General features: G+C 45.0%; 1 protein-coding gene across 2 annotated transcripts in view; it reads left to right on the top strand.

The window, feature by feature from the left end:
• GYS2 (glycogen synthase 2) overlaps positions 1–16,473 on the top strand; it is a 40,524-nt gene that overhangs the window by 3,251 nt on the left and 20,800 nt on the right. For both annotated transcript variants that reach the window (XM_033162417.1, XM_033162416.1), the window contains exons 3-5: positions 7,030–7,211; positions 9,283–9,474; positions 10,753–10,938. In XM_033162417.1, the coding sequence (XP_033018308.1) occupies positions 7,030–7,211; positions 9,283–9,474; positions 10,753–10,938 (560 nt within the window). The remainder of the gene's footprint in view (positions 1–7,029; positions 7,212–9,282; positions 9,475–10,752; positions 10,939–16,473) is intronic.

Genomic DNA, 16,473 nt, shown 5'->3' with positions numbered 1-16,473 from the left:
TTTGCTAATGGGTGATGAAGGGTACGTTTGAAGGGCTTGTTTTCGCTTCAACCTTTGAGTGGAATCAAACCTGGTTTTGCATCCTAGGTAGGCACCCAAATTATATCACACTTGAGATACGCAAGCTGAATTTTGCACCGTCTCAGTACAATTGTGCTGCCTGTCTTTTTTTCCTGGAGGAGACCTGTGCCTTTAACAGTTCTTTTTTAAATGTAACGGATGTTGCCAGGAGCCATTCTGGTGCAGCGTACTGGGCAGAGACCCAACTTCAAATCCCTGCTTCGACACAAAAGCATAATGGGTAAACCCTGGGCTGTCAGGCTGTGAGAATAAACGATGGGCTTCATGGGCATTTCCTCTAGCTACTTAGAAAAGTTATAAAGAGATGTTCTCAAAGGCCAGGGCATTGTTTGTATTCCACAAAACATGCAGAGCCCAGCTGGGGAACGACCCCCCCCCATGCCATAGTGTAAATGAGTTACAATGAGTAAATGATTGACCTCCCCTCTCGTTCTCTGTGTGTGGCTAAAGGTAAAGATTTCAGCCGAGAGAGTAGTTTGTAAACACTGAAATCTTAACCCGCAGGAGGACAAATATTAGGCTGGCCTCTGAAAACACATTGTCAAGGGTTAAAATTCTTCTCAGAAGTGCCGGAGACCGAAAAACAACATGAAAACGTATTGGGGACTTACAATGCTCTTTGTGATCATAGAATCATTGAATTGTAGAGTTGGAAGGGACCCCAAGGGTCATCTCGTCCAACCCCCTGCAATGCAGGAATATAAGTGTTAATATATAGATAATAAGTGGCAATATATATAGGTTGAGCAGGAGGCAATCAAGCACACAGGCAACTTTACAGCAGTGCAGTAAGGCTGCAATTTATACTCATTTAACTTGTGGACATTCAGCTTTATGCACATGGCAAAACATAAGTTTAAAAATACCAAAGAGGGTGGAAAGGGGCAGGCATCTGGTGGGGGGGGAGGGGAGAGAGAGAGAGATTAGCAATCTCACCTGCCATTGCACCCAATGTGTTTTGACTGTAGGCAATTTTCGCTTCAGGCGTGATCCTCGCAATGTGACTGCTGAGCAAGTTGTGGGTTTACTGTACATACTGTATGTTGAGCGAAAGCAATAAGAATTAGCCATGTATATAAGGGGAAAAATGAGAGGTTTAACTTACCCATGTTATACGTAAGAGAAGAGGAGCAGAATTTGTTTATTTGGGGCCTGCCAAAGGTGATCAGGAATCAGTGGGTCTGCCGTCGCCATGAACTGCGCCATCGGCATAGACATGTTTGCCACAAATGCTTGGGATCGGGCCTCCTTGATGGTGGGATTTGGGATTTTTCTTTTAAACTTGCCATAAATGAGAGGCCTTTAGCAGCATTGCTGGGTGTCTCCCATTAAATCACAGAGCTGGATGGGGCTTGTTGGTAGGTTATAGAGGCTGCACTAGGGCACTATAAAATGCTGATGAATTTTCATGAGGACTTGCTTTTTTAAAACTGATGCATAATTTAGGAGAACTGAGAAGGGGGGGGGGAATCAGCTCTCCTAATTTCTGCATTACTTTTTTTTTTAATAGCAAGTCCTCATGAAAATTCACCAGCATTTTATAGTGTGGAGTTCTCCTAAATCGCACATCTTTGGATTCAACTTTTACCCTAGATGCACATCTTTGTGAAGCAATTTTTCCTTACACGATGCATTTTTGCACGCTGTTTTCACCAGCCTGTGCATTTCTTTCTGCATACTTTACCCTAGTATAGTGGACGCTTGGGTTGCAAACAGGATCCATGCGGAAGGCACGTTCACAACTCACAGCGTTTGCAATCCACATCGCCACTTCTGTGCATGCGCAGGTCGCAATCCAGTGTTTCTGTGCATGCACAAAGCATGATTTAGTGTTTCTGCACATGCGCGAGCACCAAAACCCAGAAGTAACCCATTCTGGTACTTCCGGGTTCAGTGCGAGCGCAAACCAAAAGAAGTAACCTGCAGCGTTCTCAATCTGAGGTATGACTGTACAGTGGTACCTCTGGTTACGAACGGGATCCGTTCTGGAGCCCCGTTCGTAATCTGTGATGTCCGTATCATGAAGTGCCGCATCTGCACATGTGCGTGATGTGATTCGGGGCTTCTGTGCATGCATGTGACGTCACCGCACGCTTCTGTGCATGTGCGACATGGCGAACCCGGAAGTAACCTGTTCCGTTATTTCTGGGTCGCTGCGGTGCGTTTCCCGAACGTACGCATCCCGCAGCATACGTAACAGGAGGTATGACTGTATATCCATTTTTGTGCGTGTTACTTCCCCAGCAGTTTCACTTCACCCCTGAGGCACACTCCATTGTCTCTCAAGACCAGGGGTCAGCAACCTTTTTCAGCCATGGGCGGGTCCGGACTGGACTGTTTTTTTTGGGGGGGTGAACGAATTCCTATGCCCGCAAAATAACCCAGAGATGCATTTTAAATAAAAGCACACATTCTGCTCATGTAAAAACACCAGGCAGGCCCCACAAATAACCCAGAGATGCATTTTAAATAAAAGGACACATTCTACTCATGTAAAAATACGCTGGTTCCTGGACCTATAAATGCGAATGGAGTCAAATCCCTCCTCCTCCTTACTGGCAGGTCACGTTGTATAATGTGGTACAGAATCGGCCACCTGCCATTTTACACCCCAGACAACCTGACCAGTGCTGCCCAATGAATCCTCTCCAGTGACATTGTTTTACCTGGTACATCACCAGTGTCTCACCACCTGTACCAAGCAAATCCCAGTCTGGCAAATGTTGTGATTTTCACTTAGACTTTCCCTGAGAGATGATTAGGGATGGGGGGGAAGGAATTTGATTCAGTTCACATTTAAAGGAGAACGTACCCAATTCATGCTTTCCGAAACAATTCGCAATGAAATTCGTCCTTGGAAATTCAGTTTTCTGAATTTTTGCTGTGAAGTTCCTCAGCGAAGTAATGTGCACCCAAAAATACATAGATTGTGGTAAAGTGTGCATTAAAATGTGTATATAACTAATGAAGATGACATCCAAAAATGTGTTGTGTTGGGGAAAGTCTGCTTTGCATTTTTATCATGGCCTTTTATACCCAAGAAGGCTTTCAGAGTGGCTTGCAAAAATCACTTCTGCAGGCTCACCATCCAAAAAGATACAGCGCTTGAGGAAAAAAGCAACAGGAGGGAGAAGGACAAAGCAAGCTCAAATTCATAAAGTTACACTTGCTTAATGCTACGCTGGTGTCCGTAGTGGTTCTGGCTGCCCTAATCAACAATATGCCCCATGCCCCCAGGACAGTACAATAATATTTACTTTAAAAGGTGCCTACCCACCGATTTCCAAATGCCGTGAACCACAAATAGAGGGGCAAAAGTGATTTTGCAGGGATAAGTTTCAAGAAACAGGAACTATTGATTTGAAAATAATAAGGGCAGCTGAAGCTCATGAGATTCCTTCTCAGTCTCATTTCTGGGCACTCCACGTGCTAGGATGACCAAGTCGGTTTTATCATCTTAGGGATGCTGAGCTCTGGTGCTGCATTTGGATTACTATCTCTAGCTGGGCACATGGGCTATATAAGATGACAGAAGCTGATCCACCAGGCACAGCAGGTGTGGAATGCGTCAGCAGAAAAATCGTGGCGAGAGGAGCAAGCAGACATAACTGTATGCCTGACTCGTTCTGCATTGCTGCGTGCCAGGCTTTGGGAGGGCAATGGTTTAAATCATCTCACTTCACGATATCTGTGGGTGTTAGCTGTGGTACCTAAATGGAACATCATGGTTCAGAGGCACTATACTGGAAGGAAAGCAGCAGAGGTGGTCTGTTGGTTGTTGAGCTCTACTTGTGAGCTTCCCAAAGGCATCTGGCCGGTCATTGTAGGGAGCTGAATTCAGGGGCGATGCTTCCATTAAGCAACTCGATGCATTTGCCTCAGATGGCAGACCCGGGAAGAGTGGCAGATCAGTGCCTCCCAACCTTTCCAAGGCCACCCAGGGCCCACCCACACCTTCCCTGCCACCACAATGCCACACTCTAAATTGGTAGCAGAAGGCTCCTGAGCCACTGTGACGTTGCCATGTCTGCAAACATTGTTTAGATGGCCATAGCAAAGTGTCCAGTGGCACTGCTTTGGGGATCTCTAAGGCCATTTCACCCCAGTGTCTCAGTCTGAGGAAGGACGCATGTTGTGCATGGAGATTTAGGCTGGCTCCAGACACGTGTTTCCTGGAGTGACTGCAATGGGAAGACAGACCTCCAAACAGGAAGTAAGTGCGCTGATAGTAGGACTGTTCACATGTAGCACATAGTCCCCAACTGCCCTGAAAATGCCAGGACCACCACAAAACCACCCTAAGCCATCGTGGCTTCTCACTATGTCATGCAGAGTCAGAAATTCTGCAAGCAGGGAAAGGGACCCGGGAAGAGCGGGGGAAGGAGGAGGCCTGTAACCACGTGGTGGTGCAGCGAGGCCCATGGGGAGGAGAAGGGTGGGGTGGCAGCTACTGCCACTGTTCTCCTCAGCTCCGCCAGCTGGTACTGCTCAACACATCAACAGCAATGGTGGTGGCAGCAGGAGCAGCCTAAGGGGTCTGGTTCACGTAAGCACACAGGAGCCCTTCAATGGTCAGAGCTGCTGACCAGAGAGACTACGCTGCTGGTACCTTGTAAACATCTGGCACGGGTGTCTCCTCTGGCACCCAAGGTGGGCTGATGGCAGCCTCAAGGTTTTATCATCTAAGGTTCCTGCGGATAACCAAGACGTTATGAGGAATGGTTGCGGAAGCTGGTCTGGAAGGGAGGTAGCTGAGAAGAAACGTGATGGCCATCGTTGAGTGTCTTAGGGGCAGTCACATGAAAGATGACACAGGCTTGTTTTCTCCTGCTCCAGAGGGCAGGACTCAAACCAATGGCTTCAAGTGACAAGAAAGGAGATTCTGACTAAATATCAGGAAGAACTTTCTGACAGTAAGAGTTGTTTGACAGCGGAACGGTGTCCCTCGGGAGGTGGTGGACACTCCTTCCTTGGAGGTTTTTAAGCAGAGGTTGGATGGCCACCTGTCATGGATGCTTTAGCTGAAATTCCTGCATTGCAGGGGGTTGGACTAGATGACCCTTGGGGTCCCTACAAATTCTATAATTCTATGATTTTATGATTTGCCGGTACAGTATTGTTAAATACGCCTCTTTGGTAACAGCCACTGGGGCAGCTCAGCCAGCCCTGCCCTTTCCCCGTAGTTCATTGGCAGTGTGAGGGGGGCACTGGTGTAGAATGGAATATCCATAATTTCATCTGAGGAACATTGGAATGTTGGTTCTCGAATGGAATCCATTCCGGAAGTCCATTCAACTTCCCAAAAACATTCGCAAACCGGAATGCTCACTTCCGGGTTTGCGGCGTTTGGAAGCCAAAACGTTCGAGCCGCAAGGAGTTCCAGAACCAAGGTATGACCGTATACAATCCACATACAATCCACATAATTGAGCTGTACATGTATACTGTTATTCACACATAATGTTCAGAGGGTGTGCAGGCTGTGTACCTGTGTGCACAACTGTTGACCAGATAAACAAGTATACAATAGTTTCACACAAACACTTTCACATTTGTTCAGTGTAATGCATGAACAAGCTTCCTTGCAAGGTATGGACCCCAACAGAACAGGGCCAACAGAGGTCAGAATTGTTGTGAAGGGGTCCAGGCAGAGATGGGAATGTTAAGGGAAAATATGCCTCTGTTTATGTGTAGAGAGAAGGCGAGAGGAGAGACTGGGGCTGCTTCCAGGTTACCTGTTTACTGACTGTCATCCTGATTTGTTTGCGTGACGTTTGTGGGAAGGTTAGATGGTGCCAGCTGTTCATTGAGTATTCATTCTGATCTGTTTTGTGGAAAAGTTATATAATGTTGCATCAAGCAATTGCTGCCCGAGTGCCCCACACTTTCCCCTGGTTCTGAGCCTTCTTGCCTTGGTGGTGGGTCAATGATGAAGGGTCAGAGGGAGAAAAGGGAGAAGACTGGGAAGAGGAGGTGCCGGAAGCTGAAGAGGTAACATGGCTTAGTGAACCGGGAGAGTCTGTGGGAGACAAGTCCAGAATCAGAGACAGAAGCTGAAGCAGGAGGGTGAGAAGTCAAGAAGCATAGAGGAGCCATACTGGGTGAAAAGTCATGGGTGTCTCCTGGTGCAAGCTCTCCTCCCCAGAAGAGGCATGAAGAGGGCAGAGGAGAGGTTGGCTGCACACAGGCACAGTCTCTGATTGCCTGGGAAAACCTGATGGGGAGGCAGTGGCTTTCAGCAACATATTTTCATGGAGGTAGACCACCGGGAATGAACTGCCCTGCTCATTAGGCCTGACACTCAGCCAAGTCTGTGGAGGTTATGTTTTGCTAAAACAGAGTTAGCTCCATCTTTGAACTGTGTGATTACTGGCCAGCGTGTTCCTGTGGCAATTGCTTTGCTGGAGAACTGCATTGCCAAACTCACGAGAAGTGTGAATTTAAAAGATATCTGTATTTTAGCTCACATATAGCTTCGGAATGAGCTTCGACATTAAATGCAAATTGAATTGAATTTCTCCCCTGTCCCTACATGCTGTGCCTAAGTTTAGACTGAAAAGTCACCCCAGGCAGACCTGGGCACATACGGTAATACATGGTTGTCTGAACTGGTTCTCCCAACAATGGCAAATGGAATCATCATTCCAACTCTGGAGGAAGGGATTAGTCGGTGCAAAGAGGATGTGAAAGCAATAGTGTTAACAAAGGAAATCTGGCCAAATATAATTAGGACAATGTAAGTATAGTCTCACCCATAACAGGCAGGTTAGACCTCCAGGAGGTGAATGTGAGGGCTACTCCTTTCAGAACATAAAATCATAGAATTGTAGAGTTGGAAGGGACCTCAAGGGCCATCTAGTCCAACCCCCTGCAATGAAGGAATCTCAGCTAAAGCATCCATGACAGATGGCCATCCAACCAATATAAGCTTTGCTTCTCCTCTCACAGTTGGTGGCATCTACACCGTGATCCAGACAAAAGCCAAAATCACGTTGGACGAATGGGGGGAAAACTACTTCCTCATCGGTCCTTATTTTGAGCACAACGTGAAGACCCAGGTGGAAGTTTGCGAGCCTCCCAACGGAGCCGTGAAAAAGGCAATGGAATCCATGAGAACCAGCGGGTGCCAGGTAAACGGGATTTCTCTCCTTTTGTTTCCTGAGGCAACTAAGCTGACTCACTCAGAGATTAGCTGGTTCCACTAATGCTCTTGTCTTTCTGCCTGACATACTGGTCTCGGTCAAAGTCGATTCATTCCAGGTTATTTTTGAGAAAGGGACCCGTTTATCCAATTACACGTTTTAAGAGTGCATTTATCTGGAAGTCTGCTTAATGGGATTTCGGCCTTTGGCTTTCAGTCCCCAAATAATGCAGTCAGATTTCTATAGACACAATATGACCTTATCTATGCCTGGCTGGATAAGCATGTAATTTTACCTACTATCTATCTATCTATCTATCTATCTATCTATCTATCATCAGAAAAGCTGAGAATGTATATGCAGTTTCATTTTAATCTCTTTCAATGAAATTATAAAATGTGCTTGATTGCGATTATTGCTGAAGTGTTAACGTCTTCCCTTCTAATAATATTTTTAAGAGCTTAGCATATTATATGAAGCATAATGTATATTTATGTGCGAGCGTGCAATTTTCTCAACTTTTTAAAAACTTTTTAAAAAACGTTTTTAACTATGTAATCTAAGAAAGATATCATTGGGAGCTGTGAGTAAGTACAGTAAATGTGATGAATAAATAAATTGTTAAACTGAGCAGGGCAGGTTGGACTGGAATTACTTGCCGTTCTCCACCACCCAGTAAACTTCGTGGCTCAGCCTTGGTGTGAACAGTTAGGCATTAAAGACAAAGTGAGTTTATTCAATATACGCGAGGGCCTCTCACACTGCAGGAGAGTTACCAATGCAGTGTGTTAACCCAGGGGAGTTGCCAGGCATTGTACGCCTGTCTTTTGTGTAATCGCAGCAAAAGGATCGAAGTATAGGCCTGGAATTTGTTCCAGTGTGGTGCTGTTTTGCTCATATAAGCCATATTTCTAAGGAACATAGTTCCCAAAGGCATGTTTTTTTTAATGGCTGTGCCAATGGTGTTTTGCAATTTGTTGAGGGCAGAGTTGAGCATTCGTATTGCAGTTGCTGCATCCATGCTGTCCGTAGTATATTTGTGGGCAGCATTTCACTGATCAGTAATGACATATTGCAAACTGAGGGCTAATTTTAACAGGACAGCATATAGCTCAGCGGTATAGAGTACATACTTCGGGATGCATTAAAAAACCCCAATTCAGCCCCCCTTTTCTCCAGGGAAAGGCATCAGGGAAACAAGGCTAATACGAAGGAGAGCCAGTGTGGCATAGTGGTTAGTGTGCTAGACTGGGGCATGGGAGACCAAGGTTCGAATCCCCAATTGAGTCACGAAGCTCACTGAGCTACCACCATGTTCACTAACTTGAGCTTTTCTTTGTTATCTACACTATCCCCCTGACAACTGCACACTTTCATTTCCAAATTAAACCCTGTGGAGGCACCTAGGCAGTTGAAATCTCAGGGGTGGGGGTGGCTTGCAAATTATCTCCTAATACATTTTGGATTTTAGGTAAAGGTAAAGGTACCCCTGACTGTTAGGTCCAGTCGCTGACAACTCTGGGGTTGCACGCTCATCACGCTCTATAGGTCGAGGGAGCCGGCGTTTGTCTGCAGACAGCTTCTGGGTCATGTGGCCAGCATGACTAAGCCACTTCTGGTGAACCAGAGCAGCGCACGGAAATGCTGTTTACCTTCGTGCCAGAGTGGTACCTATTTATCTACTTGCACCTTGACGTGCTTCCGAACTGCTAGGTGGGCAGGAGCTGGGACCGAGCAACAGGAGCTCACCCTGTCATGGGGATTCGAACTGCCGACCTTCCGATCGGCAAGCCCTAGGCTCTGTGGTTTAGACCACAGCGCCACCCGTGCCCCTAGTTTGGATTTTACCAACCAATAAATCCACCAATTTTATTGCACAAGATCAAATCAATATTATTTTGATCTGCTGTTGCAGAGCCCCTAAAAGACATGGGGCCCATAGACTGGTGCCTACTCTGCCTATTTAATGGTAATCTGGCACCACACACTTTCTTTTTATTTTACATTTATGTGCCAACATGGTGGGTTAACCCTAACATTTATTTATCCCTTTTATCAGGTGTATTTTGGCAGGTGGCTGATAGAAGGGAGTCCATATGTGCTGCTGTTCGATATAGGATCAGCGGCTTGGAATTTGGACAGGTGGAAAGGGGAGTTCTGGGACGCCAGCCAGATTGGAATTCCTTACCATGACCGAGAAGCAAATGATGTGCTCATCTTTGGGTCGCTAACTGCCTGGTTCTTCAAAGAGGTATTGTGCTAAGGTTTGCATATTGCGCCATGTACATCGTATGCTTACTCTCTTCATTCAGATTTGTAGCTGTTGGAGACATATGTCTCCGAAAAAATGTCAGGCTTCAGATATATCTGGTGGTCATGCAAATATATCAGGTTTTTGGAGCCAATATTTCAACATTATCAAAGAGATTAACAGAGGGAATCATACCTTTCAAACATGAAGCTCTGTTGCTGTGACGATTTGAATATTTAAAATATTTAAAATAACTCAATTTATTTAGAATTGCCATATTTCAAAGAGTGGAAAATCCAGACACAAAACATTTTTGCCCAATGTTGCTGAGCTTTTATTAAGTTGGGGGGGGGCAAATTTCTTGAAGGTTTTTTTGTTTGTTTTTTTGCAAAATCTCCAAAAAAATTGAGGTTTTAGAGCTATTTTTTAGGAAATTCGGCAACACCCCCCCCCCACTTCCAACATGGGTTGCCATACGCCCAGCTTTTCTCAGACACTTTTGCCGATCTTCGGAAATTCCGCCCAGATGCTAATTCCGATGGTCAAATCCTGGATATGTCTGGGAAATCCTGGACGTATTGCAGCCCAAATTTATTTATTATGACATGGGTGATCATTCCCAGCCCAGCATGAGCAAGGAATGATGGGAGTTGTAGTCCAACAACATCTGGTTAGGAACCAGACTATGTGTGTCTTCCCCCGCAGCAAAACAGTGTGGCAACTAAGGTCACAGTCTGAGGCCCTTTTACAGATTCTGCCACATTCAGAAGCAAGCTGGGTTTCTATGGCAAAAAGGTCCTTTTCATCTCAGGCAGCTGATTTTGGGTGTCATGAAAGGATAGCAAATAGTTTTAAAATATATTATTCTTGTAATGTTACTGCCAAAGAGAGGATTCTACAATTCTATGTACTAGTGCCTAAACTTAGTGTTGCATCCAGCTAAGTTATACTCAAATTAGACCCAGTGAAATTCAGGAACCTAAGTTAGCCATGCCCGTTCATTTTAATGGGTCTCCTCTAACTATGCCTAGTATTTGATACAACCCCATTACTTTGAAGTACAGTCGTACATCGGAAGTCGAACACCTTGTGAGATGAAACTTTTGGCTCCTGAACACTGCAAACCCGGAAGTGAGAGTTCTGGTTTGCAAATGTTCTTTGGAACCTGAATGTCCATCATGGCTTCTGTGGCTTCCGATTGGCTGCAGGTGTGCTTTTGAACGTCCTTCACTGTTTAAATACGGCTCAAATACCACTTTACTTTCTAACTCTTTCCAGCTCTCCGATCAATTTGAAGACAAGCCTAACATCATTGCCCACTTCCATGAATGGCAAGCAGGGCCTGGGCTGATCCTCTGTAGATCCAGGAAGATCCCAGTAGCAACCATTTTCACAACTCATGCAACCTTGCTGGGAAGGTACCTGTGTGCAGCGAGTATAGATTTCTACAACCACCTGGACCAGGTAAGGAAGATGACATTGTCTTGCATTCCCTTCTGACCACAAGTCACTGTTGGTTCTGCCTGCTATCTTAGGGTGGAAGTTACCTGATCATGGGGGATAGAGCAACACCCTCATAAGGCAAGGTTATATTATATTATATTATATTATATTATATTATATTATATTATATTATATTATATTATATTATATTATATTATATTATATTATATTATATTATATTATATTATATTATTATATTAATTATATTATATTATATTATATTATATTATATTATATTATATTATATTATATTATATTATATTATATTATATTATATTATATTATTACTATAGCAAAGCAACATCCAAAACCCTAATTAATCATATTATAAAATATTCTGTCCCTGTACCAAATTAGCATTAGCACTTGAATATTGCATTGAATATTTTCCAAAGGTTTGACTCAGTTCCAGTTACCACTCTATGGAATCTACTGTCTCTGTAATTTCCTTCCCCAAACTGTTAACAATGTCAACCTGTATGTTAAAGTTCCAGTTTTTGCATTTCCATTCCTCTCAAGTTGGTAGATAATTTTGCTGCTGACTGCCTATGATTATTGAACATAGAATTGTATATATCATAGCAAGACAATGATAGGTAACTGTCCCATATGCCACAATTTATTTGGTAGGCAAAAAAGCAGATTTCTGTTATTTTTGTACTGCATCATTGCATCAGTAAATATTTTAATAGTTCCACAAACTACTTTATGTCTCCGTCACTGGTTGACTTTCTCTGTGAAGAGCCAACAGAAAGTCTCAATTTTACTTTAAAATTTACCATTATGCAAAGCGAGGCTGCTGCCCATCCAGTAGATTGGGGGGAGGGGAGTAGCAGAAAGGTTTTGGAGGGTAGTGTGCCAAACAACCTGTCTTTCTCTTTCTAAGCTAGCTTTCTCCCATGCCGAATGGTGGAGTCTGCTACTCTGTCACCAGTATTGCAATAATAGGATGTAATTTTGCACTTTGCCTATCTTGGACAGAAAACTCTGCTAGGATAGAAAAATCAGTTGCATCTCTGCATCAGGAGCTGTAGTTGCAGTAGCACAGCTCTGGGGAAGACAATTCCAGGACTTGTTTCAAAGCAGGAGAGACAATGGGGTGCCAGGGGGATTGTCAGATCTCCCTTGCTCTGGGTAGTGAAAATGAGATGGCAACAAGGTGTTCTGGTTTTCTTGCGACAGATTAGTTCAGAGGAAGTGAGGGAATGAGGGAAATTAGCAAGGAGAGTCTGGGTCCTTCTTTCCTTTACTTTGATGGGGGTTCCTGCTTCAAACTAGCAGTTTAATGGTAACATTTCTTTGCAAGATTGTTTGCATTTATAATTAAAAGCCAAAAGGTTGCATTTCAGCTGGCTGAAGATCTTTTGTTGAAGTTTTACAAGTTGGATCCGTGCAGTCAGAAGAAAGCACCACTAAGTTCAGTGGCGCTTACTTCCAGGAAACTGTACGTAGGATTACAGTTATGCTTGTCCTTATACATTGCGGGTATGTACTGCTACTCTTTGGTGTGATGGTTATAGGGTAGGTCATGATGAGTTCCTGCACTTCAGACAAATCACTGCCAGCCCACTAATTGGGAATAACTGAATGGTCCAATGGCATGCAATGCAGAAACATGGCAGAATTTTGTGTACCCAGCATGTGCTGATTTGAAGGATGTCAGAGGAGTGTTAACATCATAGAGAAATAGACATTTTTGATTCACAGGAAGCTACAATTATTTATGCAGATAATTTCCCTCAGCTCACAAACTCATCCTTCACCAACATTGTGCCCTCCAGATGTCTTGGACCATAGGTGCCAACTCCCTGGGTGCTGAGCGCCCACAGAATTCCCCATGAAGGGGCTGGGGACCCACAAATTTCTGTACCAGGGCCATGAACGCTGCATGGCACCCACAGGCCCGGGCACCCACAGTCACAGGCCCATGTTGGCACTCCTGTCATGGACTATAGTTCCCATCAGCCCTAGCCAACACAGCGCTGATAGGAATTGTAGTCCCAAACATCTGGAAAGAATCAGATTGGAGAAGCCTGCACTGACTGTGATCTGATGCCACACAGCTTTGGAATATTAAGTCTGGAGAACTGCAAAGCCTCCAAGAATTCCAAATGTGTGGCCAAATATTAAATGGCTTGTTAGTGATCAAGTAAAAAACCCATTAACAATGGGGGGCAGGAAGAGCTAATGGGATTCTACAGATCATGGATGGCATCTACATGAATGGCTGATATTTAAAGGGTATTAATACAGGAAATGATGCCAGTTTGATTCTCTCCCCCAACCCCCGCGCATTGCTCTTCCACCGATACTTACAGCGTACTAAAGCTCTTTCCGACAAATGCTAACATTTAGTAAGAGATCAGCTGTCTTAATGAGGGCGTCTTTGGCTGTGAAAAGGTCACCGAGGCCCAAAAGCTCAACAAGACGGTAGGGTGGGAGGGTGGAAGCAGAAGGGTTGATCTCCAAAACACTCGTGACAAAAGACAATGCAGTTGGGCAGGTTCGTAGGAGATTTCCTTACCGCTGCCTCTTGGTAAAAGACCATTAAGGTCAAGTGAGTGATTTGTCCATTGCTAAAAGACTCCTGGTCCCCTGGGCATGCTAGTTTGCTTTGACCTTTTGGGGGGAAACAGACATTTCTCGAAAGGGCAGATCACTTCTCAATTTCCCGCTTCTGAACTCCAGACGTGTCACTATGGGCCTCACCGCTTGTCTTTTTAAAGACGTACTAGAAAGCAGGGTGTTCAATTTGCTTAAACAAATGCATGCTTTCTCCATCTGCTCTCAAAAGGGGTCAACGGAGGCAAGCTAGACAGGTGGTGGCAGCGATCGCCAGAGTATTTTAGTGGGGGGGGGGAGGGTCACAGACCAAACACGCTGAAAGCCTCACACATAAGAACCAGGCCAATTGCCCATCTAGAACAGCATCCTGTTCTCACAGTGATCAACCAGATGCCTCAAAGGGGAGCCTGAAAGCTGGATTTGAGCACAAGTAGGGTTGGAACAACTGATTGGTTCAAAATTGGGAAAGGAGTACGACAAGGCTGTATATTGTCTCCCTGCTTATTTAACTTATATGCAGAATACATCATGCGAAAGGCTGGACTGGATGAATCCCCAACCGGAATTAAGATTGCCGGAAAAAATATCAACAACCTCAGATATGCTGATGATACTACCTTGATGGCAGAAAGTGAGGAGGAATTAAAGAACCTTTTAATGAGGGTGAAAGAGGAAAGCGCAAGATATGGTCTGAAGCTCAACATCAAAAAAACTAAGATCATGGCCACTGGTCCCATCACCTCCTGGCAAATAGAAGGGGAAGAAATGGAGGCAGTGAGAGATTTCACTTTCTTGGGTTCCATGATCACGGCAGATGGTGACAGCAGTCACGAAATTAGAAGACGCCTGCTTCTTGGGAGAAAAGCAATGACAAACCTAGACAGCATCTTAAAAAGCAAAGACATCACCTTGCCAACAAAGGTCCGTATAGTTAAAGCGATGGTTTTCCCAGTAGTAATGTACGGAAGTGAGAGCTGGACCATAAAGAAGGCTGATCGCCGAAGAATTGATGCTTTTGAATTATGGTGCTGGAGGAGACTCTTGAGAGTCCCATGGACTGCAAGAAGATCAAACCTATCCATTCTCAAAGAAATCAGCCCTGAGTGCTCACTAGAAGGACAGATCCTGAAGTTGAGGCTCCAGTACTTTGGCCACCTCATGAGAAGAGAAGACTCCCTAGAAAAGACCCTGATGTTGGGAAAGATGGAGGGCACAAGGAGAAGGGGACGACAGAGGATGAGATGGTTGGACAGTGTTCTCGAAGCTACTAACATGAGTTTGGCCAAACTGCGAGAGGCAGTGAAGGATAGGCGTGCCTGGCGTGCTCTGGTCCATGGGGTCACGAAGAGTCGGACACGACTGAACGACTGAACAACAACAACAACAAAGGGTTGCCATATTTCAAAAAGTAAAAACCAGGACACCCTGAGAGTTATTGAGCTTCTTCTTCGGGTCGAGTGGGGGCAAGGACGATCCCCCAGGCATAACACAGGAATGTTTCCATCCTGTCTCCTCCATCAGCGATGAGCGTGCAGCTCTCCAGGGAATTCTGACAGCCTTCCCGACGTCGTACTATGACCCGTGCCTTGCAGACACCGGGCACATATTCAGATATCTTGCAGGGTAAAACGCAGATTGACTGAGGCAGAGAGGTGTGTGCTACAAACTACATTTATTACTAAGTATAAGGCAGAACAAAAGAAAACATGTCTCCTCTCGCTGAAGGAGAAACAATAAACGGAAACAGTGTACAGCAAACATTCGCTCCCGTGATTCCAACAATCTGTGGCATGCATAAACACAGTCTTGTGACTGCACAGTGAGAGGAATAGAAACCTAACACATTTTAGGAAAACCCCAGAACTGTTGAGGCTTTTTTTATTTTAGGAAAACCCGAAAGTTGTTGAGCTTACTTTTATGAAAATGCCAAAAAAAATGCAATTTTTCAGTTTGTTTGCCTAAGATCCAGGACAAACAGCCGCCTTCCGGGAATTCTCCCGAGGCATCATTTCCACCTTTGAAATCCTGGTAATGTCGGGGGAAATCTAGACATATGGCAACCCTACAGCCCAGCAGCACTCTCCCCTTCCTGTGGCTGGTATTCAGAAGCATTGTTGCCTTCAACTGTGGAGGCAGAGCAGACCCCACATGGCTAGTAGTCTTCGATGGCCCTCTTCTCCACAAATTTGTCTAATCATCTTTCAAAGCTATCTAGGTTGGTGGCCATCACTGCCTCCTGTGGGAGAGAGTTCCATCATTTAACTATATGTTGCATGAAGAAGTACTTCAATTTATCTGACCTGGAACTTCCACCGCAATTGGCAGAAGACTCTATCAAATCTTCTCCACATGTTCAGTGACTGTGAGGATTCACACTGGAAACACACCTGGCCTTTGGGCGAGGAGCATAAGGTCTGAACAAGGGGCACCTACCCACACTGAGCTGCTCGTGCACAGGTGCCCTAAAGCCCGCGTTCTTCAACCTCGATTCCCCAGATATTGCAGGACTACAACTCCCATCACCCATGACTCTTGGCTAAGATGGCAGAGGATGATGGGATTTGTAGCCCAGCAACATCTGGGAGCCCAAGGTTGAAGAACACTGTCTAAGCAATTGGAGCCTTCTGTGCAATTGAGGATCCTGTGACCATATGGAGGAGATGCACTCAGAGACCTGTGGCAAACACCCCTTTTCAGGCATTTGGACTTGACATATGCAGGTGATAGACAGGCAGGGCCAATGTGGCACAAAGGAGCCAGCACACAAAGTGGTAACTAGCTCTCCTGCACACGTTCAATGTACTTGGTGGGAAAGGTTCTGGAAGGGGCTAGATAGACTCATGTATGGGAACTTCTCCTGCACTTCCCCACTTCAGGTTGCAGCTGGGCGTGACAATATGGCAGAATTCAGACAGATTCTGGTTGAACTTG

Source organism: Lacerta agilis, chromosome 10 (assembly GCF_009819535.1).
Source record: "Lacerta agilis isolate rLacAgi1 chromosome 10, rLacAgi1.pri, whole genome shotgun sequence".
In the NCBI taxonomy this organism is placed as follows: domain Eukaryota; kingdom Metazoa; phylum Chordata; class Lepidosauria; order Squamata; family Lacertidae; genus Lacerta; species Lacerta agilis.
Note: the sequence above shows the minus strand (reverse complement) of the source record. Positions and strands in the feature narration are given on the sequence as shown.